This window comes from Nilaparvata lugens, unplaced genomic scaffold (assembly GCF_014356525.2).
Source record: "Nilaparvata lugens isolate BPH unplaced genomic scaffold, ASM1435652v1 scaffold2486, whole genome shotgun sequence".
Taxonomy (NCBI): Eukaryota; Metazoa; Arthropoda; class Insecta; order Hemiptera; family Delphacidae; genus Nilaparvata; species Nilaparvata lugens.
In genome coordinates this window covers 12042-30493 of record NW_024090311.1, presented here as the reverse complement: position 1 = coordinate 30493, position 18452 = coordinate 12042, and the positions used below count along the sequence as shown (strand labels likewise).

Genomic DNA, 18452 nt, shown 5'->3' with positions numbered 1-18452 from the left:
TGAAAATTCACGTTGAAAATTTTTATTTTATTTTTTAAAGTTGAGTCTTTATAGCATAAATATTCAGGCCAAATTTCAGATAAATACAACATTTCGTTCTTGAGATAAAAATTCCTAAGTGAAAAAAACAAAATGGCAGCTATTTAAAATTTTTTATTGCAAATATTACCGCTGAGTTTTGGACACATCAAATACAACATTTGTAGTCTCCTATCATCCAGGAACAATACCTTAAAATGTTCGACACTACTTCTGAAACACTCTGTATAGATTTCTATTCAGTTATAGTGAGAGATATCGGATCGATTCTACCACCAAAGTGTTCATAACTACCCAAAGTATGATGTTCTAGATATTAATCTCATTTTAATTAATTTTTCCATGATTAATTCAGTTTCAAAAACTTGGAACATACAATCTTCGGGGACGAAATTTCACTTTCTACTCTGTAAATCTTCTCACAGTGAATATAACCTACTATTACTGAGACTGTGTTGTAGAATATAGAAACCGGGCAAACGACTATCTAAAGAGAAATGAAAGTGAAAAATAATTGTATTATTTTAAAATATGCCAGCGAGGCCAGCGGACATCTTGAAGCCAGGTGAAGGGTTCGCACAGCTTACAGACTAATTGAATTTCAACACTGGATGAACAATGAAATCGATTTCAAAGACTAGCGTTCTACAATAAACAAAAATTGGCTAATATATTTCAATTTCTATTTAGAAATAATAGTTATTGTTTTTGTCTGTCACAACCTTGTATTATTTTTGTGTTCATGGTGACTTAAATTGGACTAAATTAAATTAAGACCCAGACTGTACCAATTAATCAATCACTTCCTGAAACTAATAAGATTCAGTAAAAATTTACAGCAATTTACATTCAACTCCACATTCGATGAACTGCTATCTTATTAAATCACAAACAAGATGAAGAATTCCAAATTTATTCATTCAATGAAACACACGAGGCGTTTTTCAGACGTGTCGGCACGACAGGACAGAAAGCTCTCCGATTGTGTGATTGGGTTGACGTATCGAGAATCAGTCAATCAGTGAGCTTCCTGTAATGTCATGCCGTGTCTACTCGTATGAGAAAATGCCTCGTGTGTCTCGGCCCTTAAACTAGTGAGCTCCCCGGGCTGGAGAACTCGCTCTCAAGATGCTGCTGATATTGTCAGATCAGATGTTCTATTGAAGGCAGTGGAAATACAAGATAAATAGTTCAAGTTTCATTTTGTTATTAATTGCTGCATGTAATTAATAATCCAGCTGACAGGTGATCTAAAAGTATAAATCTATTATTATAATGCCTTGTCCACACTCTCGCCAAGTCGCTTGCCATCCACACTGCAATGTGACGAGTGCCTGGATGGGATATATTTGTGGATGCTCGCCTGGACAAAAATCGAAGGCATCCACACTCTCGTCATTATTTGTGAGCACTTGGCGAGAGTGTGGAAGCGGCATAATGATTGTCTTATGCACTTTCAATGTTATACTGTTACATCGCCAAAAAATACGAAGGAGTGAGCCAATTTTGTTGTTGGTCAGCAAACTCGATCTGTATAATAGCTCAAAGAATATGTGTTGGGAATTTGAAGTACATTGATAAAAGCAATCGAAATTCATCGTAGAACAAACCCACAAACGGTCTATAGTGAGGTCCACGTTATAATGGCGGTGAAGAAAGATAGGAGTACAGCGTTGCCAATTCTCTGCAATGCCACTGCCTTCCATGCAGGATAGATAGCTGATACTGGTATATCTGTTGTAATATTTTAACTGTTCGTGTTTAAAATAATCAATTATATTTTATTTGCCAAGAAAATATTTTTTCAATAATTAAATCAAAAAAATTAGGCTATAATTGAAATTGAATATTTTTCTGATTGATTATATTTCTACATTATTAAAAAATCTGGTGTGGTACATTCACACAACTTACCTTGCTCATTGAACTGTAAGCCTCATTCTTAGACGAGAATAATTTAGGGGATTAACATAATGACGATTGGCGGCAAAATATTTGCAACTACGATCAGACTACTTTATATGTGTATAAAGAGTATACTACTTATATGTGTACCTATATTACTTATACTACGTGTATGTGTGTACTATATGTGTATACTACATATACTACTTTATATGTGTTTTCAGAGTACTTTTTCTTTTGTGTAAATTGTGAAATTCGATGATTTTTACTTTCCTTGCCCTATTACCATAGGTAAGGAAAGTATTGCTTTCCGAAAAAAATTAAGGTACACGAATTTCTAAATTTCTAAACGTTTCAAGGTCCCCTGAGTCCAAAAAAGTGGTTTTTGGGTATTGGTCTGTATGTGTGTGTGTGTGTGTGTGTGTGTGTGTGTGTGTGTGTGTGTGTGTGTGTGTGTGTGTGTGTGTGTGTGTGTGTGTGTGTGTGTGTGTGTGTGTGTGTGTGTGTACACGATATCTCATCTCCCAATTAACGGAATGACTTGAAATTTGGAACTTAAGGTCCTTACACTATAAGGATCCGACACGGAACAATTTCGATCAAATGCAATTCAAGATGGCGGCTGAAATGGCAAAAATTTTGTCAAAAACAGGGTTTTTCGCGATTTTCTCGAAAATGGCTCCAACGATTTTGATCAAATTCATACCTAGAATAGTCATTGATAAGCTATATCAACTGCCACAAGTCTCATATCTGTAAAAATTTCAGGAGCTCCACCCCATCTATACAAAGTTTGATTTTAGATTTCCAATTATCAGGTCTCAGATATAATTTAAACGGAAAATTTTGAGTTGAAAAGATTCAGCATGAAAATCTCTTCAATTAATGTCCAGTAACATTTTAAATTAAAATTGAAAATAAGCTTGAAATTTGAGAAAATGTGATTATTCAATTGCAAACTGTTGGCAACTGTTGATTCTATTAAATCATTCACTATGAAGAGATAGCAGATCTCGTGTGTATCCAGCGTTATTGCCCTGTCACCAGCTGGCTTGGATCTTAGAATAGGAGACTTGAGATTCGCGTGTACACTAGCGTCAGGTGATAAATTTTCATAACGGCAAGGAAAGTTGTGTGAGTGCGCCACACCAGATTTTTTCAAAAGACGTCAAAAGAGCTGTTCTACAGATGAAATATCTCGACTATGACTGTGTTCTTTTTATAAACTGCTCTACCTACCTACCTCGTGCACGAGAAGGAGGTTACAAAGTCCATTTCTCAAGGATGGGGTGGACCCCCCATTAGTTTCCCAGGAAAAATACTCATGCCAGTTGATAGAGCTGATAAATAACTATTCAGGGTATGAATTTGAAAAAAAATCGATCAAGTAATTTTTGAGAAAATCGTGAAAAACATGGTTTTTTGTAATTATCTGCCATTTTTCTCAAGAATATTATGGAGCTCAGCTCCGTAATATTCTTGATAACAGCTGTTTTGATGACTTTTAAAAAAATCATCGAATTTCACAATTTACACAAAGGAAAAAGTACTCTGAAAACAATTATATAATTATACACATATACAGAAGTCTGATCGTAGTTTCAAATAATTATGTTGCCGCCAATCGTCATTATGTTATTCCCCTAAATTATTCTTGTTTAAGAACGGGGCTAACAGTTCAATGAGCAAGGAAAGTTGTGTGAGTGTACCACACCAGATTTTTTCGTGGAGCTATGTGACGCTGGTAGTCTCTCATATTGTGCCGTTCTTACACTCTCACCCGGCAAAAATAGTAATACTAGTAGTTCTGTGAACAGTAGACCTCGCGCAGTTTTCTCATCCACAAGTATCTGGTGTCACTTGTTCACCGGCTCCTCCAGACATGTGTGTGATGCATGCAATGAATAATCCACTTGTCAGCTGATTGATTATGAATAATTCTATAGTCTGATTAATCCTATCTTCGAGTAGATGATATATATAGTGATATCGTAGTATGGAGGAGATTACTTTTCCTTTTATATTATCCTCAAAATGAAAAATTTCAAAAAGTCTTGTGTATACATCGACACGCAGTTAAAAAAGGAAGAATATTCCTGCCAAATCTCATAGAATTCTAACAACGCGTTTGGCCGTAAATGCGTTACATACATACAGACAGACAAAAGAAAATACGAATTAAAACATAGACAGTAGTCGACAGTAATCGGCTTGAGCAAACAAGAAATCGGCATGCAATTTGGAACATAAACGACCTATACCATGGGATATCTTCTTATGCTATCTTTTCTGTATGGTATCACCATTAATGATACAGTAATGACCACACAACTTGTCAAAGTGGTCATATAATTTCCAAAACTTGAAATGAATGTCAAGTGAAATTTATGATGGAAATAAAATTATTTATTTATTAGTATCACCACAAAATGATACTGTATCACCCTGAATGATACAGTATTAACAGAATATGATACAGTATCATCTCAACTTGTACACAACACCATGGAATATTTTCTTAGGGCGGTTGCAGACGAACCACAATCGCATGTGGGATGTGGGAGCTACTATTTTCCTTCTGTGGTACCACAAACGCAGCGCATATGAAATGCATTGGCAGGCATGGCAGTGGCTCTGATACTTCCACATGGCGTTGTGCGCTGTGGTAGCGATTATTTTCCTTGCGATTGTGGTACCACTGGTTTGAGCACCACGCTTCCCCTAGCTTCTGTACTACAATCGCAGTCGCTGTGATAGTGTTCCCTTGAATTTTACCTCAAATTTGTAGGTTATATTAGATAGCTCGGTAGTTAATTGTAATTGGTACTTTAATGTGTACTTCATATTGGGCCCATTCTGGAAAAATGAAAGGTGGTAAATTGTACGATTCACAATTTACCCGGGAAAAAGTTCCGTGTCCCATGGGAACAATTTTGACCAGAAACTAGTTCCAGTAACAAATTCCTGCCCCACAGTCGAAACCTGGTAAATTGTGACAATTAACATTTGAAGAGCTCTCATTGGTCGATTGAATTGTAGTCTGCTTGCTTCTCTGCGCATGCGCAGGAAAACAAGCTATCTTCTGCTTTCTCCACATTGAATCATTCTGCAATACCAGCTCAACTATTGTCTATTGAAATATTATGGAAAATCACCTGTCCTGACAACATAATGATAATAACAATAATAATAAAATGTTTCCATTTACAACATAGCCAACCTAGAACTTATAAAGTATTCTTTCATCTGGCACCAGCACCAGCTACTTGATTTGAATTTGTACTATTGCTTTGAATCATAAAATAATTTTAATAATTGAAATAATTATTTTGATAATATACTACAGCAGCCTTTGTCAATTTTCGCAGTTACTCTACGACATTCTTTGATGGAAATTAATTTCAAAAGTGCGCGCCAAAAACTTGAACCGAAGATCTAGAGTGGTGTTCCATGGGAAAATGAAAAATTAAAAAAAGCTATTTGAAATAATTTCAAATTGACAATTATTGTCAAACTCCACTTTAATAGTCAAGTTGATTCTATCTTGGACAAAGAGAGTTCACCAATGAATAACCACTTTGGAGTGATTCAGGGTAGCACTCTGGGCCCAATACTGTTTTTAATTTATATAAATAACCTGAGTAAGGTGAATATTGATAATAGTCATATATATTTGTATGCAGACGATACCGCGTTGCTTTTTGAGGGAAACAACTGGGATGAGGTTTTTCACGCAGCTGAGGTAGGATTGGGTGTTGTGAAGGACTGGTTTGATGATAATCGACTAACCATCAATATCAGCAAGACGAAATACCTACCTACCATTAGAGCCAATGGTGACCCAATCGGTCTAGAACTGAAATTACACACCTGTGGCGCACAGAATAATTATACACAATGTCAGTGTGAGTGTATTGAACGAGTATATGAATATAAATACCTCGGCGTGATATTTGATTGTCGGCTGAAATGGAGCAATCATATACACTACCTTAGAAATAGGCTCCGAAAATTTATTTATGTATTTGCATCATTAAGCAGAATCCTTACACCCACTATAATAAAACAAGTTTATTTTGCTTACATTCAGTCCATCTTACAGTATGGTATTATAGCTTGGGGTGGTACATTCAAAACTACATTGGCTCCTTTATCAACTGTTCAGAAACTTATAATGAAAAGCGCCTTACGCAAACCACTAACATATCCATCAGATTATCTCTTTGAAGAATTTAAGGTATTAAATATACAACAATTATATATAAGAACCCTAACCTTGTATATATTCAAACACAAAGTAGCTATATTTTCTAATGTCATTCACAATTATTATAACACAAGAACAGCTGTAAATATCGGTATCGTCAACCCCAGACTTACTAGAACTTTCTCCTCCACTTCGTCACATTATAAAATGCATTTCCTTTTTCAAAAACTGCCCGTCTGCTTGAAAAATCCTGTCAATTTGAGAATAAGTCACTATAAAAAATTAGTCAACGATTGGGTGACTTCCCTAAACCCAGAGGAGCAGGAAGGTATTTTAGTATCACCTTACTCTTTCCGATGATTGTACCTTTTTTGGCTAATAATTATTGTATATTGCCTAAACATTGAGGGTGAGTGACTGATGGGTGAATGAGTACGCTTGTTGGATGTGAGTGTTCTCGATCCTTGGTCAAAAAAAGCAGGTTTTCAACAATATTATTGTATCTTTTTTACGATTTTATTTTGTTCGTCGATCTCACCGTGCTTCCCACTTCTTTTTTAGTTTTGGTTTATTTTATTTTTATTCATAATAATACCTCTCTCCAGATTGAGTTTTGTTTTATTTGTTACACTAGTTCCATTTATTCTTAAATAATTTTTTTCTATTTTTATTGTATTTATAGTCATATTTTGCATAGCTATGAATAGTTAAATTTAAGATTATGTATATTGGATGCTACTAGACAACTCGCTCCTCTCTCACAGGCATGTGCCCATAAGAGGAGCCTCCAATCAAATGTATTTTTATTTTTATGTTTTACATACAAATGTATTGTTAATCTTTTTTGGAGAATAAAGAATTTCAATTTCAATTTCAATTTCAATAAACACAAAGTTTGCACGATTTACATGATTTCATGTCCTGTGAACTTTGTGTTTATTAAAGTGGAATTTGACAATAAATTGAAATTATTTCAAATAGTTTTTTCAATTATAGAAAGACTCCACAATATCAATATTGGTTCTACAAATTTTATCATGATGAAGCACTATTATGAAATCACCTCAACATAACCTACAACCTGAACATTACATAAAGGTGCGTACAGATATACGCGCCGCGAACATGAGCAATTCACTTTTAATCACCTGACTATATCTGCATTTTTACAGAAACGGTAAGGTAAAGATATAAAAAGCTTGGCATCAGCTGATTAAAAGTGAATCGCTCATGTTCGCGGCGCGTATATCTGTACGCACCTTAACATTACTGTTGCACTAATGAGCGTTTTCTCGAATGTAGTGTGAAAGTCTCTCTGCGTTAGGGCGTTTAGTCATATTGATCTGTGGTATGACGGTCCCACATCCTACATACGAATGTGGTTCGTCTGCAACCGCCCTTAAGCTATATTTTCTCTAAGGTATCACCACATTTTGGATACAGTATCACCACACATGATACAGTATCATCTAAACTTGATACAAAACACCATGTCGTTTATCTATGCTGGAGCTTACCCCGAGGAAGGGCGGCAACAGATTGCTGAATGTGTGCTCGATGGGATGACAGTAGATGGCGGTAACTGAGATTGGAGCCGTCCACTCGTGGTGCTGCTTGTGAATGTGCTAGGGAGAGGAAAAATAATGTAACCTTGAGCAATTCCTCTCCAAAATTTAGATAAGGTAACACATAACCAGGATACTATCTAATAAGAATATGAATTCTACTATTGGAATATTATATATTTCTTATGAAAGGACATAATTAGATAAATAAATAATGGTTGATAATATTAACAAATCTCAGACTGATGAATTGAACAAAACTCACTGCAATTATGCATTAGATAGTTAGATAAAATAGGGTTTTTCAAATTGAGTCAACTGAATGTAATGTTTCATCATGTAGAAGAGGTAGCTATTCATCTCCTTTGTATGTGAATTTAAAGAAACATCAGAAGCCTTATAATAGCCTGAATATTAGAAGACTGTGTAAAATTCTACTATTATAATCATTAATAACATTTTCATTCATTTCCAATAAACAATACGCACATAAATGCGTTTTACGAAACCTATTATCAAGAATGAAGAAGTATTTGAGAATGGATAGTTTTTCATTCAAGCTTTTATTCTGTGTTGTTTACGATGTGAATATTTATTGCAATAAAACAAGAGCATATCATGTCAATGAACAGTTTAGTAAATATTGTTGAAGTGCAATTTTACTCCCCTCCACATGATGAGTGGTATGATTTTGAAATTTAAAAGGGAAATTAGAATGATAATTATAATATTTTAGCTATAAATTTACATCTTTTTATGGTTTTTGACGAAATAAATTTGTGAGGGAAGATTTGGATTGGAATACTTATGGAGGTGTGATGTAGCCCGTTTATCTGCTGTAGATAGTTCCAGGTCCCATCCTTGTAAGCGACTGCCTAGAGGCATCTTTTTTCCAGGCCAATTTTACTTGTCATGAATTTTTACCGTTGTCGACACTTTTGAATTTTCAAACAATGGGGTATCTTGGATTGTGAAAAGTCATGGCAAATGATCGGCTACATTACAGCTTCTATGAGTTTATCAAACCAAATCTTTCCTCACAAATCTATTTTTTGTCATACTTACTCAATTGCAGCTGTTTTCCATGCATCAAATCAAGCCGGTAAACAGCTGTTTGCAGAACAAGAAAACATGTGATTTTCATTACAGCATACTATACTGTAAAGAGATCATATGGTTTTCTTTACAGTCGAGTATGTTTCCCAGTTCCGAAATAGGAACATTCAAATTGATTCAAATAGCTATATAGTCTTAGCGTTATAGTCTTTAGTTGTTATATTGGTAACAATAATTTAAACTTCTTATTGTTGAGAACTTCAGTAAGAAGAAGAGAGTGAGTTAATAATATCTAAGTAACTAATAGAATAACTCAAATATTATTAGAACTCAACTAATAAGTTTCAATTTGTAAGAACTCATCTGACATTTTTAACATTGGCCTTTATTATTTTATTTGAGCTAGATGGGTCTGTTATGACATAGGAGCTATGGGCTAGGTCTTGTTTATAGAATGCAGTAGCTCGAGCAGCAGCAGGTAATGGTTACTGTTTCTCAGCAATATTATTCTTTCTGAGAAAAGTATGACAAAAAATATTGTACGTAACTTGTACGGTAACGTATTTACTGCATTCGTATAATAATTCTGCCCTCAACTACGTTTCGGGCAGAAACAATCATACTTATGCGGTAAACTACCGTTACCGGACTTGTGACGTGAAGTACTATTGTCAGACAAACATTTTATGTCCACTCTCATAAGATCAATGGTAATCCTTTTCTGCCCTATTGAGCATAAAGCTGGATTCACACATCTCAGTATCAGAATCAGTGGAAATATAATAATTGCCATGAGCTATGATTGGACTGTTCCCACTCAGCACGGTCGAGCGAGTATGAATAGTCCAATTAGATCTGAAAGGAATTATATTTTTACTGTACTGGATACGTTCACTGAAATGTGGGAATTTGGCTTAAAACTTTTGTGTGTACAGTAGTTGGATGGGTAAAGTGATTTGTTGATGTCAACGTATTTGTTACAAGCAAAAAACCCATAGTCTAATTAAGAACTTGACAAACTGATAACTTGATGTAATGAAATCTTGAAGAATTTGAAATAGGTCTATAACCATCCTCGGTAAATTAAGAATCTATATGCAAAATTTCAAGTTAATCAGTTGAGTAGTTGAGACTGCATCATTCGTGAATTTCCTATCCCGTACGTGTATAAGCCAATCATTTACTATATTATAGATAAATCGATGTACTTGTTTATGTCGATGTATTTGGACGAACCTGTGAGAGTTATGTGGAGCGCCAACTCGGCGCACACCCAGTGGAAGGTGGGCAGTTGGCGGAGGGGAGAGAAGCCACGCCACGCCATCAGGACACCGATGCCACACATCAGGACGCTCAGGTAGGACACCGCAAGTCCCACCACTATCTGGTTCAACACCACGGAACCAATCACCATCACCTGCGGAAACCACACACCAATTCAAATCACTGCAAAACATTGGGTTGATTTGATCTGACATTCGGTCAATTGAATAACAACTAGAATATAGTGACTATAGTGAGGTCCACGTTATAATGGCTGAGTTTGATTAGCAATGCTATCCTTGTCTATCATTCAACAAAGCGGATAGTGCTATCTCCTCGCTTTGCTCTGTCGCCAGATCGTCTTTTAACAATGTGGAATTAATCCTATTATATTAAGCGAGCGATTTCTGTATTTTTATATCTGGCTATTTTTATACCTGATTATTTATGTTTAACGGATCTCGAAAACGGCTCTAACAATTTTCACGAAATTTGGAACATAGTAGGTTCATGATATAAAGATTCGATTGCACTAGGTCTCATCCTTGAGAAAACTGGCTGAACGACATTAAAAGGATAATTCATCCTTGGCTGAAACAGCTGTGGATAGTAAAAAAGAGAGTATGTGAAAAATCAAAATATTGCATCCTCGAAATTCATAAGATGACGTATAGCCAGCTGTGAAATATAAACACGATCATTTTATAGAATTGTGTTCTTTTTATCAATAAATAAAAATAACGAGCGAAGCTCGGTGCCCCGATTTAATTAACTAACAAAATATTTCATCTTAGTTATGAAAATTCATTATGAAATTATTGAAAAATATAGCTTGCTTGATAAAATATAATTGATTATTTGAAACGAGAATAAACAGATATTACATAAATAGACCTGTATCAGCTACCGTCTATAGAAGGCATTGACAAGACAAAGGATTGGCAACGTTGTTCTCCTATCTTTCTGCACTGCCATTATAATGTGGACCTCACTATAGCAACTGGTCATTGGTTTTAGCAATACAAATAAGATTGTACAACGCTGGGTAACTTTGAGGGTTCACAAAATATGGAGGACCGAGGAAAATACATAAAAATGCGGATCGACTTACTTGATGCGGTTTTAAAGACGACAGGGACTCAGCCAGCTCTGCCGGGGAGAAAGTACCCTCCTCCTCCTCCTCCTCCTCCTCCTCGGAGATAGACAGAGCCAGGTAGAGAGACATAGAGGGGGGAACTAAATGCGATAAGACATGCACTGTACTGTTTCCGTTCTAACCAGTAACATTATAATATCATTTATAATATCAAGGAGTACAGTATTTGTATTTACAGCGACTGTTACATTTCTTCATAAATTTGCAAAAAATAAATACCAATTTTATCCAAACAAGTGTGCCTGATATATTTTTCCTCGCCAATCAACCATACTATTTTTTAATTTTATTATAAACTGGTGGTTGGTGGAAGACTGATATCAATTCGTTCAGCTCGGTCAGGAAATTCTATGAGTGGTCTGTCAAAGTGTAAGGGTATGATCACATTGAATGCGAAGTGCAAGCTTGGTTATGCATGATGAAGCATCCAGGGGTGAGAAAAACAAAATCTGAGAAAAATTAACAGGAACCCTCACATTGAACGCTTGCACTTGCTGGTTGTGTTCAGTGGGTGAGCAGCTACATGCAAGTCTCAACATGGTTCAATGGCACTTTTCAAATTTTGTTTTTCGGCTCATGCATGCTGATCTGACGTGAACTTGCACTCATATATTTATTAGGCATTCAATGTGATCACACCCTAACGATTTAGCTGAGGTTGCCCTTGACTCGATATGCTCTCACAGACCACTTGCTAACTGTCGTCACAGAACTGAACATTAATATTGTTCTTTCACCAGCCGCCATTTTTGTTGGCGTTTGCCATATACAGAAAATTGGACTATGATTAACGTTTATGTACATTGTCTGGTTGAATATTAAACAGCTATCAAACATTATTAGACATTATTTAACCACTATCGAACGTTGAATGGAGATTATCAGATATTTTTGTTCAATATTTGAACATTTGATAAGCATTGTATGGACATTTAGTAACTATGGTAATTTCATGCTCTGTATATATTGTAAAAATGGAAAATAAATTGATTTGATAATATCTGTATTTGGTTAGAACTGGGACATTTGAATGTTGAATGAACAAACAATGTTGAATATTGAAAAAAATCATTGTATTAATAAATACCACAGACAACCATTAGATCTGTGCTGATAGTTTCATTGTTTTACACTACTTGATTTACGTCTGTCAGAGTGGAGAAAGGGGGTATCATTGAAGAAATCTAATTTATTTAGTTTATTCATTGAAAGAAAAAATAATTAAAAACAATATAGTAAGATAAAACAATTATATAATGAATATAAGTCTTCAACAATAAGTTTCAATTAATATATGAATTTCAAAACAGGTAGGATAAAAAAGCAGGATGTGATGACACAAATATTTTGTCAATATTTCGTACAAAACTATTCTATTTAATGGAATAACAGCCTATCGTTTGAGGCTACATACATAAATATACATTGAAAGTCACATTATCGTTTACATCACAATAATTATCAAATGTTTAATTTTAATAGTTTATTTTTTGTCAACTAGTCTTTCCAAGGTATAATTTGTTCAGTCTTTGAATAGATATCATAATTATTTACTGCTGAATCACTGATATAATCCAGTGAGAAAATTATGAAAGTAGTTTGGCACTTCTACAGAATCAATTCATTTGCTAGAATTTTTATTTTTTTTGCTAGCATCAATTTATTTAAAAACGAATACAGGAGAAAATTAGGATAGGAATTACTACTCCTATCAGTATAGATGATACAGTGATGATTTTTTCCCAGGAATGGAATTTCTTACTCAAAGCCACCTTCAAGTACATTATCTGGCTTGAGAGAGGAGAGATAGACCAATGCAAATCACATGGGATTTTTGAGTATGATAGAGCGTTTTCTACATGTTTTCTATATTGTAACAAACACACATAATTATGCATCCACCATAAACACCAATAATATGTATTTTTTGGATTTACAAATTTATATATTTTTTATTTTTATGGTTTTTATTAATACATGTGAGATTTTTTTACATATTTTAAAAATTATATTCATTTTTTTTCATTTTATCGTTTTATAACAACCACACATAATTATGCATTCACCATAAACTACAATAATATGTATTTATTAATTTACAAATAAATATATTTTTAAAATTTTATTTTTATATTTTTTATGGTTTTTATTAATACATGTGAGATTTTTTTACATATTTTAAAAATTATATTCCTTTTTTCATTTCATCATTTTGTAACAAACACACATAATAATTATGCATCCACCATAAAAACCAATAATATGTATTTTTTGAATTTTACAAATTTATATATATTTTTTTAATTTTAGGGTTTTTAATAAATTTAAGATTTTTTTTACATACTTTAAAAATTATATTCCTTTTTTCATTTTATCGTTTTATAACAACCACACATAATAATTATGCATCCACCATAAACACCAATAATATGTATTTTTTGGATTTACAAATTTATATATTTTTTATTTTTATGGTTTTTATTAATACATGTGAGATTTTTTTACATATTTTAAAAATTATATTCATTTTTTTTCATTTTATAGTTTTGTAACAATCACACATAATTTATTATGCATCCACCATAAACACCAATAATATGTATTTATTAATTTACAAATAAATATATTTTTAAAATTTTATTTTTATATTTTTTATGGTTTTTAATAAATTTGAGATTTTTTTACATATTTTAAAAATTATATTCCTTTTTTCATTTCATCATTTTGTAACAAACACACATAATAATTATGCATCCACCATAAAAACCAATAATATGTATTTTTTGAATTTTACAAATTTATATATATTTTTTTAATTTTAGGGTTTTTAATAAATTTAAGATTTTTTTTACATATTTTAAAAATTATATTCCTTTTTTCATTTCATCATTTTGTAACAAACACACATAATAATTATGCATCCACCATAAAAACCAATAATATGTATTTTTTGAATTTTACAAATTTATATATATTTTTTTAATTTTAGGGTTTTTAATAAATTTAAGATTTTTTTTACATACTTTAAAAATTATATTCCTTTTTTCATTTTATCGTTTTATAACAACCACACATAATAATTATGCATCCACCATAAACACCAATAATATGTATTTTTTGGATTTACAAATTTATATATTTTTTATTTTTATGGTTTTTATTAATACATGTGAGATTTTTTTACATATTTTAAAAATTATATTCATTTTTTTTCATTTTATAGTTTTGTAACAATCACACATAATTTATTATGCATCCACCATAAACACCAATAATATGTATTTATTAATTTACAAATAAATATATTTTTAAAATTTTATTTTTATATTTTTTATGGTTTTTAATAAATTTGAGATTTTTTTACATATTTTAAAAATTATATTCCTTTTTTCATTTCATCATTTTGTAACAAACACACATAATAATTATGCATCCACCATAAAAACCAATAATATGTATTTTTTGAATTTTACAAATTTATATATATTTTTTTAATTTTAGGGTTTTTAATAAATTTAAGATTTTTTTTACATACTTTAAAAATTATATTCCTTTTTTCATTTTATCGTTTTATAACAACCACACATAATAATTATGCATCCACCATAAACACCAATAATATGTATTTTTTGGATTTACAAATTTATATATTTTTTATTTTTATGGTTTTTATTAATACATGTGAGATTTTTTTACATATTTTAAAAATTATATTCATTTTTTTTCATTTTATAGTTTTGTAACAATCACACATAATTTATTATGCATCCACCATAAACACCAATAATATGTATTTTTTGAATTTTACAAATTTATATATATTTTTTCAAATTTTATTTTTATATTTTTTATGGTTTTTAATACATTTGAGATTTTTTTACATATTTTACAAATTATATATATTTTTTCAAATTTTATTTTTATATTTTTTATGGTTTTTATTAATACATGTGAGATTTTTTTACATATTTTACAAATTATATTCATTTTTTTTCATTTTATTGTTTTGTATATATTCTGAAATAACAGTACAATATAATGAACAATAAATATATATAAGATATAATACAATAATAATGATTACATTATTTATATAATAATGGATAAATGAATATAATTATAGGTATTATATGTATTACATGCAATTTTTTTGATAATTTAAATTTTTTGATTTTTTTTTAATTTAAATTTTTTGATTTTTTTTTAATTTAAATTTTTTGATGTTTTTTAATATTATATAAATTATATTCTTTTTTTTTATTCTTGGATATATTTTTTCAAATATACTGTGAAACAACAATACAATAAATATTTAATACAATAAGAATATTTGTATATAATTATGGATACATGAATATAATATATATAATATGTATGGTGGATGCATGCAATATAATTTTTTATATACTATAGCTTAGGAGCAATCTGCTGGTACAGGCGGGAGGCTTCAGGAGGCTGTTGATTTTTGGGCGAGACTTCAGGAGGCTGTTGATCTTGGGGCGAGGCTTCAGGAGGCTGTTGATAGTGGCGAGAGGCTTTTTGGAGGAGGCTAAAATGTTTTGGAGTTTTATTGGCAGAGATGTTTAATTAATAAATTGGAGCAATTCGGTGAGTTGGAGTACTCAGAGATTCGGGCACAGTCATTATAATGAGTGAATAAATCAATTCTTACATATAAAAATTTGATTTTTTTATGAAAAAACTGAATATTGTAGAATGTAAAACAGAATCTTTTAAACTGACAAATTGATAAAAAATAAGTTGAAATGATAATGATGATGATGATGATGATGATTGAAAAATAAGAACATTGATAATTAACAAAATGATTAGAGACTAGAGACTTCTCAATAGGCCTACAATAGTAACAAAATTGAATTGATAATTCCTGGTTTAACACAATAAATTCAGGGAAAAATATGTCCTAGTAATCAGTGGAAATGGTACATAGAAATGTTGTTTCTTCTAATCTTATAAAATGTCTTGAAATATTTCTTGCTGTACTGTACAAAGATAGATAGAAATTATGTTATTGATTGATTGATAATGCTTGGTTGACAGAGCTTAGTTGCGGAGAGGATCTTTTTCAACTTTAATTATTTCTAAAAGTATTACTGCTCCATTCTACATAAAAACAAGATTTCCATTATGCTTAATCTGAACAATTGTTCCATCAAAGCTATTCTATCTTTAAGAGTCTACAAAAAAATTCGTGTCCTAGCCCAACGCATGATTAAATAATCAACAAAAACTTTTTTCAACTAAAAATGGTTCTGATAGAAATAAATGTAGAATTTAGAATGTGAAATAAAAAGAAATGAGGATTTTTTCAGAACGGATTTAGTAGAAAATTGACCAAGTATGCTCCAAGATTAATTCTATTTCATTTAATTGCAGATTGGTAGTTAATTCAATTTTTATTTTATGTTAAGTTAATTCCATTTATTATTCATGGGTGACATGGGAGAGTCTCAAAAAAATCTAATAAAAAAATGTTAATGTGATTTTGAAATTATAAAAAATTGTTATCTATATAATTAATTTAATATTTAGTTTCTTTTAGCATTAATAAAAGTGTGTAATAGATCATTTATCATTCATGGGTGACATGGGAAGGGGTCTCAAAAATAGCTAATGAAAAAATAAATGTTTATGTAATTTTAAAATTCTAAAAAATGGTTACTTATATAATTAATTGAATATTTAGTTTCTTTTAGCATTTATAAAAAATAGATTTAAATACCCAGGACCACTAGTTTGACATTTATCAATCCAAATGACAGCTTTGGCTAAATCTGGAAAAACTTGGTTTTGATTTAAAATTGATAGTTATTATAGTATGGGAAAAGGTTTCTACAAGATATAAAAATGAGTTAAATTGGATGATTTTCATTTTGTAATGATATTTTTTAAATTGTGTCATTGATGAAATTTTATTGTTCATAATATTCTCCCTAGAAGTACTAGATGCCAGGACTAGATGGAATTGGCATAAAAGACTTAAGACCCTCAAACACTATGTATCCAATAGAGCAAAGAAACAATTGTATTGAGCCTGTATACATGAAGCGGTGGATAAATTAATGTGAAATAATTTTAGACCTGTATTATCCATTGAAAAGCAGTAATTGGAAATTCACAGATAAAAGCTACCTAGTTGAATTACGTTCATTGAGCAACCTGGAAGGGAATACAACTCTATTTACAAATCAGCTTGTTTTTGAACAAGAAAAAGTTGCACTGAGTTAGCAGTGGTAGAGTTATCTGATTTTTTAAATAATGTTTTGTATGTTGGTTGGAGCAAACAGGATTCATTGTAAACTTTGGACAGCTGAGAGAGTTGCCCTTGACCAAAGTCAACCCTCTGTACAACTCAGCAAACCATAATAAACCCCCAACAGCCACAGCTTGAGCCAACAACTGCCCGACATATTCAGATTATTGACAAGGGACAAAATAATTTGGGGGAGGGGTTCAAAAAAAATAATGGGTTAGGGGGATTGGTATACTGTATTAGAGGTATTCAGGGGGGTGATATAAATGTGGGGTATTCAGACACTACCTACGTGTTTAAAGAGGTAGTGATTCAGAGTGGGTGGTACTGTACTGTATTTGGGGTATTTAGAGGGTCTTTGGGCTTGGTGTGGGGGGGAGGACAGATTTATTCATTTTTCATTTTCAAATACTTACCTTTAAATACAAATACCTTAACTGGCCCACACATGTGGCCTCTGCCCCAAGGTGGCCTTGGGCGCCTCAAGACCACCTTCAGGCCTCAGGCTCACAAAATGTGTAGAGCCGATACTTACATCACATTCAACAGTTTCTCATCACAATGATATATCTACCACAACTGGTAGACTAAAACATCCAAAACCCCAATCACCCAAAAACCGTACAGAATTCAATCCTCCATCTTCATAATCATCATGATAATACAGCAACGACCAAACTGTAGAAATCCCTCTCAGAGAATAACATACAAGTCAAGAATGAACCAGCTGCTCCAACCAACATACACGTTTCATCTGTGTAAAAACAATGGATTTGTATGGTACAATGACTGTAACAGGAATTCATCTGAACCTTACTCAATTTTTAAAAGAATCCTCTGCCTTGGCCATCAAAAGATTAGCTTATTTTTTGAAAAAAAAAAATATTTTGGCTTATCAGACTTATCAGTCACTCAAGTAAACAGAGCTGATATGAGGAAATCTGTCCAGAAATGCTCAATGGTAATTCAACTAGACAATTTATTTTG

General features: G+C 31.9%; 1 protein-coding gene across 9 annotated transcripts in view; it reads right to left on the bottom strand.

Moving 5' to 3' along the window:
• The window catches only part of LOC111047384, a 53074-nt gene extending 40391 nt beyond the window's left edge, over positions 1-12683 (bottom strand). For 4 of the 9 annotated variants that reach the window (XM_039443999.1, XM_039443998.1, XM_039444000.1 and 1 more), the window contains exons 1-3: positions 11147-12683; positions 10009-10189; positions 7669-7776 (exon numbers count right to left, since the gene is read on the bottom strand). In XM_039443999.1, the coding sequence (XP_039299933.1) occupies positions 7669-7776; positions 10009-10189; positions 11147-11260 (403 nt within the window). In that variant the 5' untranslated portion in view covers positions 11261-12683. The remainder of the gene's footprint in view (positions 1-7668; positions 7777-10008; positions 10190-11146) is intronic. The other 5 variants (XM_039443997.1, XM_039443996.1, XM_039443995.1 and 2 more) reach the window with 5 other exon arrangements.
• Positions 12684-18452: the final 5769 nt, after the last annotated feature.